The sequence below is a fragment of the Nyctereutes procyonoides genome, unplaced genomic scaffold (genome assembly GCF_905146905.1).
Source record: "Nyctereutes procyonoides isolate TBG_1078 unplaced genomic scaffold, NYPRO_anot_genome, whole genome shotgun sequence".
Taxonomy (NCBI): domain Eukaryota; kingdom Metazoa; phylum Chordata; class Mammalia; order Carnivora; family Canidae; genus Nyctereutes; species Nyctereutes procyonoides.
Genome location: NW_026575125.1, coordinates 33,423,008 through 33,435,650, shown reverse-complemented (window position 1 = coordinate 33,435,650; position 12,643 = coordinate 33,423,008). Strand labels below are relative to the sequence as shown.

The 12,643-nt window shown below is 41.0% G+C and overlaps 1 protein-coding gene across 1 annotated transcript; it reads left to right on the top strand.

Moving 5' to 3' along the window:
• Window positions 1-7,144: 7,144 nt before the first annotated feature.
• LOC129518432 (ferritin light chain-like) lies at window positions 7,145-7,669 on the top strand. Its single transcript, XM_055338565.1, has one exon. It carries the CDS (start codon window positions 7,145-7,147, stop codon window positions 7,667-7,669), a length of 525 nt encoding a protein of 174 aa, XP_055194540.1.
• The last annotated feature ends 4,974 nt before the right edge of the window (window positions 7,670-12,643 follow it).

The window sequence follows — 12,643 nt, the reverse complement described above, 5'->3', positions numbered from 1 at the left end:
AATCTGTGATTCTTTGTGTCAATCATACTGCCAGGCCAGCAGGGAATAAGGAAGAAATAAAAGGCAATGTCTCTGCCCTGTGGGCCAACTTAGTCCCAGGAGGGATTTTGTTTTCTTCCCAGCCCCCAGGCTGAACCTTGGGTTCCTGGTGGCTAGTAGGGGGTAGAATGATTACCAGTGAAGTCTCAAGGGATTGGTGGAAGGGACATGGAGAGAGAAACCCTTCATTTTACTGAATTTTAACTTGTCACTTATAAAGTACCTTGGTGCCCACCAGACTGGAGGATGCTACTCATCAAGCCAGCTCTGGCTTCAGGAGACAACACCCTGTCCTGTTGATTGCTTTGTGGACCAAGATCATATGACCTACTTGAGACAAGGGAGCAAGTTTTCCTTTTCTTTGAAGGTAGAAACAGGTCTTGTTTTTTGGGGGGGATTTTTCTGCAGTAATTTTAAGTATATGCTCAGTGCTGCCCCAAAATCAGATAATATAGAAAACTAAAAAGTAAATTGGTTAAACAAAATACAGACCACTATTAACATTTTGGTATGTGTCTTTACACACACACACATACACACATATCTACAAAAACGAGATGTTTTAGGTAATGAAAAGCAAAATCTCTTGCTGGGTAACTCTGTTCTCCAGCCAGATGTCAGCATGACCAGAAGGAACAGTGAGGGGCTTCAACTAGGGAAAAGGAGAGTAGCACTGCAAAAGTTGCCACATCGGATTTCAAGGCTGGATGTTCTTTCCAGCTCAAGCTGGGTCTATCCAACCCACCTCTTGGCAACCACTAAGGGTAGATTTGCAATCCCTTCTGAAATATGACACCACCTCTATTTGGAATGTGAATCTTGTTTCTTTCTATGAAACATTACAATTTTAGTTTTAAAGTAACAGAAAATACTTTTTATCTGGGAGGGCTAAAGAGCAAGCACAGTTTGGAGGAAACATTTGCAAGAGTTAACCTGGAGCAAGATAAGGAAAGAGAAACTCATTTCCTGCCTTGCTTTCCTAACTAGACAGATTCTGTTTTTTATGTTAAAAGAGAACATTATTCCATAAACAACCCATTTTGATCCACATGCATACAAATTAAAAGGATGTGATTTTCAAGTATATTTCATCCCATGTGGTTGAAGTTGTCTCCCTGTGGGGGGACTCCACTTCCTTTTGGAAAGTGACCAGAGAGTGGAGACCCACAGAGCCAGGGTGAATGAGGAGTGGTGGAAGAAGCAAGGCCCATGGTGGAGAAGGGAAGTCTTAGGTTAGTGGAGAGGTGGGATGAATTTATTTTATATTCTTTTGGAAGTTAGAGCCAGAATGAAAGGATCAGACTTATTGTGAGATAGATAGCTGACACAAGAGATTTGAGAAGATGAGAAAGGAAAAGGAGTGAAGGCAGCTGATATTTATTTAGCAGCTACTATGTATCAGAGGTGGTATTAAAATCCATGTATTCTCTTATTGAATCTTCACAATAATCTTAAGAGGTAGAGAATATTACTGGTATTTTACAGCTCAATGGAGTAAGATTCAGAGAGGTTAAATAACTTGCCCAAAGTCACACAGCTACTAAGTAAAAGAGGTTCAAAACTCAGGTCTGCTTGGCTCCCAAGTGACTCTCTTGAAGATAGAATGGGTAGCCCTTATGAGCTAACATGTTTCTGGTAACCTGGGTGTGTTCAAGCAAAGACTAGATGATTAGTTGTTAGAGATGTTCTTAAGGATATTCATGCATTGGTACAGAGCTGGAACACATAGTTTCTAAGAGTCCCTCCAACTGCATGTTTTAACAAGGTCTCTCTAAAACATATCACCCTTGCTTGTCATCTGTGACACCTACTGTGGTCATGATTAGAATTATGTTTTTGGTGAAAGCATCATCTTCAGAAAAAGCAACTAAGATATATTTCCATGAATGTTTTCATGGAGGACCACCTACAGGCTACATTGTTGGTACCCTGTCCCTACTTGCTCAGCACTCATCATTCCCCTATGTGTCCATGGGCTCTTGCCACAAGTACCCAAAACTCTCTATCTGAGGGGGCAGTCTTTTGATTCTTAAAGAGTAGTCTGGAAGTACCAGAAAGTTAATATCCTTAGGGGCAATCCTCAGGTAATGACAGACGGTATTTGAAGGTAAATATTACAACTTCCTTGTCCTTGTTCAGGATAACCCCAAGGTGTGCTTCATATAGTCCCCCAGAGTTCCCCAGTAGCATTGACTCCTAGTTGTTCATAGTGCTAACTAGGTCTTTAACACACACCGCTTATTGGTTTTCTTCCTTGTCCTTGTCTCATTTACCTTCAATGCTTACTGCTGCTTTCATGGATCACCTCTTAAATAAACTAGTTGTACTCAAGTCCTTGTCTCAGGTCTGCTTTTAGGGGAACCCAAACTAAGACACCAACATTATCTACCCATTAGCCAGGAGTTTCTCAACCTCAGCACTATTGACACTTTGGGCTGCATGGTTATTTCTTGTGGGGGGTTGTCCTGGGCATTGTAGAACATTTAATAGCATTGCAGGCCTGTCTGTACCCACTAGACGCCATAGTCTCCTCCTCCTAGTTATGACAACCAAAATTGTCTATAGACATCAAATGCTTTCTGGGGAACGAAATTAGTCCTAGTTGAGAACCACTACTTGTTTGAGGTGCCCATGGGAAGCACAGGAAGGGTAAGTTTTGTGAGGTGGATCTGTTGGGCTAGGCCGTGATAAGCTTCTCAGTGTGCTTCAGAGTTTAGTGGGGGTTACAGGTGGAATGAGGTCGCGGCTGTGTGTGTGTGTGGGTGTGTGTTGTGAAGAAAAAATGATAGACTTTCAGTTTTATAACTGTGCCTGGTGTCAAGCTGTCCCTTGTCTACAGTAGGTGAACAGCTCACAACTAAATTGTACCCCTTACAGTCCCTTTTTAAAAAATGACAAACACTCAGAGACCATTTTGCTGTTTGTATAACATCAGTTTTCAGGTGAATTCAGTTTGGATGACAGGTTCTTAAGCAGCCATTTCACAGCCTGTCAATTTCTAGGTTCTTAGGAATGTTTTCACTTTTAAGTACTTCTGTGCAACTATTAGACAAATCAATATATGGTTCCAATATAGGGAGTCCTGTCAGTTACAGCAGAGGGTCAGATAAAAGATTCAAATGCTTTCTTAGCTGGATCTTTGGGTCTGCTTTGGTCTTGAATATGTGGCCCCTGAAGGGGAAATGAGACCCTGAAAAGAGTTACAGATCTTCAGTGATGGCAAAAGAGATTTCAGAGATAGACTCCAAAACTCCTGTATTCCCTGTAAATAGAAGTAGCAAAGAGATGTACATATAGATTAATACCTATGATGTCTTCATTTCATCAATTGGATTCATGGTAAAAATGTATTAATTGGAGTTTCTTGTTTCCACTGTACCCTCCAAGGTCAAGTAGGGAAGCAAGTTGGTGGTGGACTGATATGCAGGCCTTGCCCATATCATAGGGATCACTGGATCCCTTTTACCAGTTTGGTGTGCTCAGCACCCGGTTCCAATGTGCTTTTTTGCTAATGACTAGCACCTGTGACCTTTGGCTTTCCCTTGGGCTACTGGAGTTGCCTATACAAAGACCATAGGAATTTATATTTTCCTGGGAACACCCATAGCCAATGGACAGGACTATGAACATCCAGTTCCCTTGCCTCATGTTGAAATAAGCACTAGTTGTAATTTGTACTCCAAAACTAAGCCTTGAGATTATGAGGAGGCTCAGACTTTTCCTGAAATTGCAACCTTGCTTCTTGGCCTCCTTTCTTTTTCTGTGCTGTTTTCCCCACTCTCTTTTGGTCTCCCCTGGAAGCACTTTCCCAATAAATAACTTGAACAGGAATCTTCATTTCAAGGTCTGATTCTGGGGAATCTGACCCAAGACATAAGCATTCCAAAGTCTACATCTGAGTGGGAGAGGACATGAATTTATTATTCACATGGAATGTTCCATAATCTTACCCTCTTCTATAAAGTAGGTGTTCATTAGATGTTTCTTGCTATAGTGGATGATAATCTTGGGCTGGAGAAATGAGAAAACAAATAGACCTCTGTCACTGAGGCACTGTTTCCCTTGCCTCCACAGCTGAGAAGGCCACAAAGGCAAGGGAAGGGAATCTCACTTAGGCAAAGGAAGTAAGAGAAGCTAGTTTTGCTCATGTTTTAAATGAATTAGATCTTTGACATCCAAGGCTATGCATTGGTGCTTTCATACTTGAAAGGACATTGCCACTGAGCATAGTGATTCCGTCAAACAGGTCTATGGTGAGGAAACTGGGATATGAATCTGATATTACTAGGGTTTGAGAGGATCCCCACAATTTTACTGCAAAATTCATTGATGATATAGCCCTCAAAAAAAATTGAGTGCTTTCTACTTGTTTGGCAGTGTTTTCTCATGCATTATATTATTTAATCCTCGTGGTATACTTGTGAGATATTAACAGTCCCATTTTACTGGCAAGAAAGCTGAAGCTCAAAGAGCTACCTAAGGTCACACTCATAGTAAGTGGCAACGCTGGGATTTGAGCCTATATTGGTCTGATTCTGACAGTTATGTGCTTAACCACCTATCAGAATACAGTTCCAACATTGACTCTTTTCTCTCTAATGAGGGAAGGATTTGTTAACGTTTTCACAAGGCAGAAAACTATCTCATCTGAGGTTTATATAGGCATTTTTCTTTTCCAAGAAGAATAAATAAATGTATAGGAAATAGAAATATATTAAATGAGCCTGATATGCTATAATACAGATAATATGTTATATGGTGAAGCTTTCTCTAAGCTTAGCATTTTCTTATCACAAGGTTAGTATATGCTGATTAATGGTTTATGCGCAAGGTAGAAAATGAACATTTTCTTTGCAATCATTTGGAGACTATTCAATCTTGTATAATTTCCTATTTGAGTACGTGTGAGGATTGTTCTTGGGTTTGAATTTTTGTTTTTCTTCCTTCTCTTCACCCCCGGTCTCTTTTTTGCCCTAGAACCAAGGCCAGAAAAGCTGCAGAACTACTCCTTTCTTACCCAGTTCCCTCCAGGATCAAAAAATATGCCATTCTTGAATTCTAACAGTTTTCACAAACCTCAAATGCAATATGAGAACACTTTTGGACAACAAACTTCTATGAATAAAATTTACAATATATCCTGTATTCAGATACAGGATACGTGCTTGTATTTTAGCTTAAGCAGTGAGCGGAGATGGCAGAGTTCTTTTTGGAATTTTAAGATGTTGGTCTCCAGCAACCAACAAATAGAAAATATTTGAAAGTAGTGCAAAAAAATGAATTTGAATTTTCATTTAGAAGTAGGTCCAAGGGACGCCTAGGTGGCTTAGTTGGTTAAGCATCTGCCTTCGGCTCGGGTCACGGTCCCAGGATTCTGGGATCAAACCCTGCATTGGGTTCCTTGCTCAGCAGGGAGCCTGCTTCTCCCTTTCCCTCTGCCTGCCGCTCCCCCTGCTTGTGTGTGCCTGCTCTCTCTCTCTCTCTCTCTCTCTCTCTCTCTGCCAAATAGATAATCTTTTTTTAAAAAAGTAGGTCCAAGTTTTAGAGCAAAACTTTTGTGTGTTCAAATATTGTTTACCCTGAATAAGATATGCCTTCCTGTTTGATAGAAGACACATGAAAGTGTTCTAATTGTGAAACAGCCCCAGGCAAGTGGTATTTGGGAAAATAAGATGCTAAGCATGAAATCACAAACCTGGAAGAGACCCTATGAGAACATCTCGTTCTGCCCTCATCTTCCAACTGAGAATAGTTAACGCATCCTGTGTGGGTTATTTTCTGGTTTGGTAGGATTCATAGGTCTACATTTTCATCCGTGCCACCCTTTCACATGACATGTTTCATGGTGAAGTATCTGGGTAATCACAGGAAGCTACCAGTACCCAACAAAACACCTGACACATAAATAGTATTCAGGAGAACTTCTATTAGAAGGAATATATGTGGGTGTCTGGGTGGCTCCGTGGTTGAGCATCTGCCTTCAGCTCAGGGCGTGATCCTGGAGACCTGAGATTGAGTCCCACATCGGACTCCCCACAGGGAACCTGCTTCTCCCTCTGCCTGTGTCTCTGCCCCACCCCCCGTGTTTCTCATGAATAAGTACATAAAATCTTTAAAAAAGGAATAAATGCATCAACACATGAAAGAAATGAAGGCTGAATAGTAGAAAATTTATGAGGGGTTCTTCGTGGTATGATTAATTAATAAAATGGAAATGAATTGTGCCCAAATTTAATGTGTGGATTTTGACCTCCTTAATAAGTAAGATGACTGTGTAATGTATATTCCTAACAAGGACCCTTTTGAGTGTGAAAGGGGGCACTATTTATTTTATTTATTTATTCAGGGGCACTATTAATAATTACATCAGGACAACAAGATTGCCCTGGGCAAACTGGAAATAACAGTCACCCTCTCAACGAGGGATTAGGAGCTGGAAACAACATATTCCTTTAGACACTAAAATAAGAAAACCAAGGGAGTTTTAAATCACAAATGAAGTGAAAATTGGAGGTGTTTTGCTATCAATATTTAATGTTCTTACTTTGGACATTCTTACCTCATTTTGGAATTATGGTAAGAAATGGGGCAAAATGGGAAATAAAGACTCATTTCTAATAATTAGGAAAAGAAGAATTAAATCCTTATCAAAAGCTACACTCAGAGTACATCCGGCAGCCCCTTTTTAGTGTCTGTTGGGGGCAGCCTGGGTGGCTCAGTGGTTTGGCGCCTGCCTTCAGCCCAGCGTGTAATCCTGGAGTCCCCAGATGGAGTCCCACGTCAGGCTTCCTGCATGGAGCCTGCTTCTCCCTCTGCCTGTTTCTCTCTCTCTCTCTCTCTCTCTCTCTCTGTGTGTGTGTGTGTGTGTATGTGTGTCTCTAATAAATAAAGTTTTAAAAAAATCTTAAAAAAAGTGTCTATTGGATTGAACAGACTGGGTATTCCCACCCCTTCCCCATCTCCTCCTATCTCTGCCAAGCTCTCACCATCCTCCAGCCCCTCCCCTTCCAATCACATTTTCTGGTGGAATCAGCTGTCCTCAACTTCGACTTCCGGGGCCTGTGGACACCATACTTTGTGCTTAGCTCCTCATTGCAAACCAACCATGAGCACCCAGATCAACCAGAATTATTCCGCCAAGGTGGAGGCTGCACTCCAATACGTGGTAAACCTGCATCTGCAGGCCTCCTACACCTACCGCTCTCAGTGCTTTCATTTTGAAGATAACAATGTAGCTCTGAAGGGCATGGGCATCTTCTTCCAAGAGTTGGCTGAGAGGAAGCGTGAGGGTGCCCAGCGTCTCTTGAAGATGCGAAACCAGTGGAGCGGCGACCCCCTCCTCTCGGATGGGCAGCTGTCTGAGGATCCGTGGCGTGGCGGTGTGGATGCTATGGAAGCCGCAATGGCCTTGGAGAAGAACCTGAACCAGGCCCTTCTGGATCTGCATGCCCTGGGTTCTGCCAACACAGATCGTCGTCTCTGTGAGTTTCTGGAGAAGCATTTCCTGGATGAGGAGATGAAACTCATCAAGAAGATGGGTGACCACCTGACTAACCTCCGCAGGCTGTCTGGCCCCCAGGCCGGGCTGAGCGAGTATCTCTTCGAAAGGCTCACCCTGAAGCACAACTAGGAGAATCTGGTGCCCAGCAGCCTCTGAGGAAGCCGTCTGTATTCCCCTGGTGTCCAGATTTTGGCTTGCGCCTCTTTCCCCAGCTACACCGAAACCTTTGTCCAAGCTGTGAGTTCAAATGGAGACATAAAAGGTTCTTTTTGCAGAGGGGGGAAAAAAACCTAGGCTACTGGGGGATAATACACAGACTAGGGTGAAGGATTTGTAGTATGTTTAATTCTCTAGATTTTCTAAAGAAATTATTGCTAACTGTTGTGAATTGCCGGTGTACCTTGAGGATCTGATACACTATGTTTTCTCTCTCAAGAAAAGTGAGCTTACCTTTTCATTTATGCATATAATCCTAGAGGTTTTAGAATTTCTGTGAAGCCATTCTTGGTACTGGATTAATCTCTTATTTTAAAATGTATCTTTGCTGTTGCATAGCAGAGGAGAACGGAATACCTTGACCATATCATATTATGCCCACCCCTAACCCCCAAACCCATGATTTTTAAGTTGCTGTAATGCCATTTGCTGTATTGAATATAATCAGAAAAAAGCCCTGCAAAATTCATTTTTGTATCTCTAGTTAGGTTGCTACTGAGCACACTGATTATTGCGTCATACACTGACCTCTTTCTGAAGTCTCTCGAGAAATTTCTTTCTGGTCTTAGTATTAGGAATAAGAGTTCTTTGCTTGGGTAATTGGTTTGTTTTTGTTTTATGGACACTGTAAAGTGATGTAACTAATTAAGTTTCCTTTTCTGACTTTCTGTGAGAAATCATAGAGCCAAATTTGTGGTCCACTCAGAGTAAATGAGTAGGATTGTATAAGCATTTTTACTCAAGCTTAATTTCTGATTCTTTTGTTAGTTATTTCTTGGTGTATGTTATGGATCCTTTTAAGCCACTTTAAATGCTTTTTAGAACAAGGGTGTGTATAAATAGATAAATAAACTTTAAATATGTTGATTTAAAAATGGCTCTGCAGTTTATTTCAGAGAAAAGAGAAGATGACTTTAAGGAAGCACTTAGAGAGCCAGAGTGATTAGTATGGAGGTGGGTCAAGTGGAGGTTAAATTCCAAAAGCCAAAAGAAAGAGAAGCAGTAAAATATAGCATTCTTTTAGAAACATACTTCATTTTTCTGGTGAGTTCTTTTCTACTAAATCCATACATTTGTGTCTTACAGATAGCTATCTAATAATTGTGTATTATTTTCCTTGCACTTTGAAGAACTGGAGTTATAACTTGTTCTCAAACCACAGAAGTGAAGAAAATCAATTCTTTTCCTACAGCACCTCTCCTTCCTGGAGCAGGAAGACCAAAAGCATACTATCATTTCTTTTATCTTACATGGGTCAGAGGCATAGGTAGAATATTTTACAGAGATTGGGACAATTGTTTTGCTCAGTTAAGGAGAAAACCTTATCTTCCTGTTTTCATGCAAAGTCTTTTTTAAAATGATTTTTTATTTATTCATTTGAGAGAAAGAGCGGGGGTGGGGGGGGTGGGGGAGGGTCAGAGGGAAAGGGAAAAGCAGACTCCCCACTGAGCAGGGATCCTGTGGGGCTCCATCCCAGGACCCTGAGATCATGGCCTGAGCTGAAGGCAGACACTTAGCTGACTGAGCCACCCAGGCACCCCTTTTGATAATAAAAAATATATATACTGGAAAAGTTATTACTGAAGAAAGGAATTCTGCCCATTTGCTGGTAGTTGGCAGTAAGAAACATAAGGAAGCAGTTAACAATTTTCAGGTTTGAATTAAAAGTTGAATCTCTGTACTTAAAATATGTGCTTAAAATCATTTTCAAATTAGCAATCAAATACAAACACATAAATCAGAATGAGAAAAGATCACCTAATACTGTGAGATCAGTTGAAAGACTGTAATTTAAGGTATATTATTTAGGAAGAAATATGCAAACATTTAATTCCAAATAATATTGTATTTGTAATTTCTTATTAGTGTCTTTTAATGTCAGGAATGGGGCCATAGGAGAAAGTTTTATGAAGTCTCCCAAATAGGCTACAGTGTTCTTTGGTCATCACACAATTCTTGGAAAACAGCAACTTGCAGGGCAGACAATAAATGACTCAAACACATATGGACAGCATATTAGTTTGGCTTTCAAAAAAAACTTAAGGTTCATGGCAAGTTTATTTGTAGAAAAATGGGAGCTTATGACATTAAAACTCTAAAGATTAATTTGGAAAATGTCCCACAGTGATTTCCTTTATGGCTAACCACTGTGTGTGTGTGTGTGTGTGTGTGTGTGTATGTGTGTGTGTGTAGTTGCACAGAGTTATAATACATGATTCCTATAGGCTATGACTAAATTCTTTATACCAGGGGCACCTGGGTGGCTCAGTTGATTAAGGATCTGCCTTTGGCTTAGGTCATGAGCCCAAGGTCCTGGGATGGAGCCCCACATCAGGCTCCCTGCTCAGCAGGGTGTCTGCTTCTCCCTCTCTCTCTGCCCTCCCGCCACCCCCTGCTCATTCTCTCTCTCAAATAAATAAAATATGTTTTAAAAAGGTAGTATGAGGGATCCCTGGGTGGCGCAATGGTTTAGCACCTGCCTTTGGCCCAGGGCGTGATCCTGGAGACCCGGGATCGAATCCCACATCGGGCTCCCAGTTCATGGAGCCTGCTTCTCCCTCTGCCTGTGTCTCTGTCTCTCTCTCTCTCTGTGACTATCATAAATAAATAAAAATTTAAAAAAATGAATGTTTAAAAAAAATAAAAATAAAAATAAAAAGGTAGTATGAGTGAGGCCTAGGAGATAAAGGTCTCTTGCAAATGACTGCAAAAACTCCCTGCCAGAGCCAAAGGTTCTGTTTGTTGTCCCGATCCTCAGAGTTTTCATGTAGCTGTCATTCCCTGGAAGGCCCTTAATACCCTCTTCACCAAATCAAACTCAGTCTACCTTTCAGCCTTGTTTAAATCTGCCTTGTTTTGGGAAATCTTCCCTGATGAGCCTAATCCACTCATGTGGCAAGGATTCATCTTTTCTTAGTTGTCTTGTGATACCCCTAGATGGTAGGGAAGTTGGAATATGAAATACAGATAGCATGGTGGTTGAGCCATTCTCTGGACCAGAATGCCTGTGTTCCAATCCTGTCTCTACTCTGACTCTTCATGATCTAGTCTCTTCCCCTTTCTTGGTCCCAGCTTCCTCATCTGACAAACTGGACAGGATTATAATACAGACAGTACTATCCAACTCATAGATTTTAAGGAGGATTAAATAGGATGAACCATGTAAAATCTTGACATCATGGCTCAGCACATAGTAAATGCACAATAATTATTAGCAATCTTTATCAACTGACTTTGTATCCCAGCAGAGCTTCATAAAGAGCTATGATAGTAACATCTCAAAATAAGTTTGCTTTTCAGTTTTAGGAAAGTAGACTTGAGATTCCAGAATCTTCCTTAATGATCATTCCTCCCTCTAAATAGGCCCTACGTGAAGAAGCAAAATGTAGGAATTGTCTCATCTCTTGGATGTGACATTCAGTGAGTAGGAGGGGAAAAAAATGAAGGAGGACCATTCTCTCTTTAGCCAAATAAGTGAAGCCACCTTATTTAGGACCTGGGATTAATTGTTTTAATTACCACACTGCTAAAAGCAGGCATCACAGCACTGTAACCTTTCTCTCAGGAAGGACAAGCCACACAAAGGGGTCATTTCAGAGCTGATACTAATTAGCTGCTGGCTGCTACTCTTTGCATAGTTTCCAATTCTTGGGAGTCTTCTCTGCCCACTCTTCACCCACACATCCTCCTCCTGCCACTTCATGGTAGCCTTGGATATTCAGCACGAGGGAGCAGAGACTGAATAGACACAGGCAAAACTTTAGGGATCGCTGAGGCCTTGAACTTCTTTATTGCAGGGCCGGTTTAAAGCTCTGGCTTCTGAGGAACTGTACAGTCTAGTGTTTTTCTCCAGAGAGATGTAGTCTTAAAGAGTTGGGTTAAAAATGCTCCTTATTTAGAAAAGAGAAACCTTTTTTACTGCATTCATGGCATGTTATTTATCTTCCTAAGCCATCCATCCACCATTTGATGAATAATTTACTCTTCATAATAATAATGAAGCAGACCTTAATACATGGGGAATTTGGGAGGGGGCCACATTTTTGGAAAGAGTTTTGAATTAATTTAAGGTTTCATCTAAGTATAAATTCTTCAGGAAACAGACATCCTCCTCAGGATTTTAGCAATTCTGATGGCTAAATTAGCAATCTTAAGAGGAAGCAGAGAGAAATCTGCATTTTACTGGGAGACCTCAAAGGTCCCCCAAGTATGCAGGTGTCTGGTCAAAGTGTGGGAGATGCGGGTAGAGGTAACTGCTGGTATTTAAAATCAAGCACATATTCCTGCTAAAAATTCATACCCTGAATCTAATAATGAGAGAGTATCAGACAGATCTGAATTGAGGGGCAATCTACAAAACAACTTGCCTATAATTCTCAAAAGTGTGAAAGTCCAGAAAGGCAGACAAAAAGAAAGGAATTGTCCCAAGTTAAAGAACTAAAAAGCATAACAACTAAATGCGTGATCCTGGATTGGATCTGTGTAGGGTAAAAAAACAATAAAGGACATTAAGACAATTTATAAAATTTTAATTCGATAATAGTACAATATCAACACTAGATTTCCTGATTTGGGTAACTGCATGGTAGTTAGGTAGCAGAATGCTTTTCCTTTTATTTTTTTGTTTTTAGATTTTATTTATTTATTCATGAGAGACAGAGAGAGAGAGTGAGAGAGAGAGAGAGAGAGAGAGAGAGAGGCAGAGACACAGGCAGAGGGAGAAGCAGGCTCCATGCAGGGAGCCCGATGTGGGACTCAATCTCAGGTCTCTAGGATCACACCGTGGGCCGAAGGCGGTGCTAAACCACTGAGCCACCCGGGGTGCCCTGTTTTTCCTTTTAGAAAATATACACTATAAAGTATTTAGGGATGTTTGGATGCAATTTC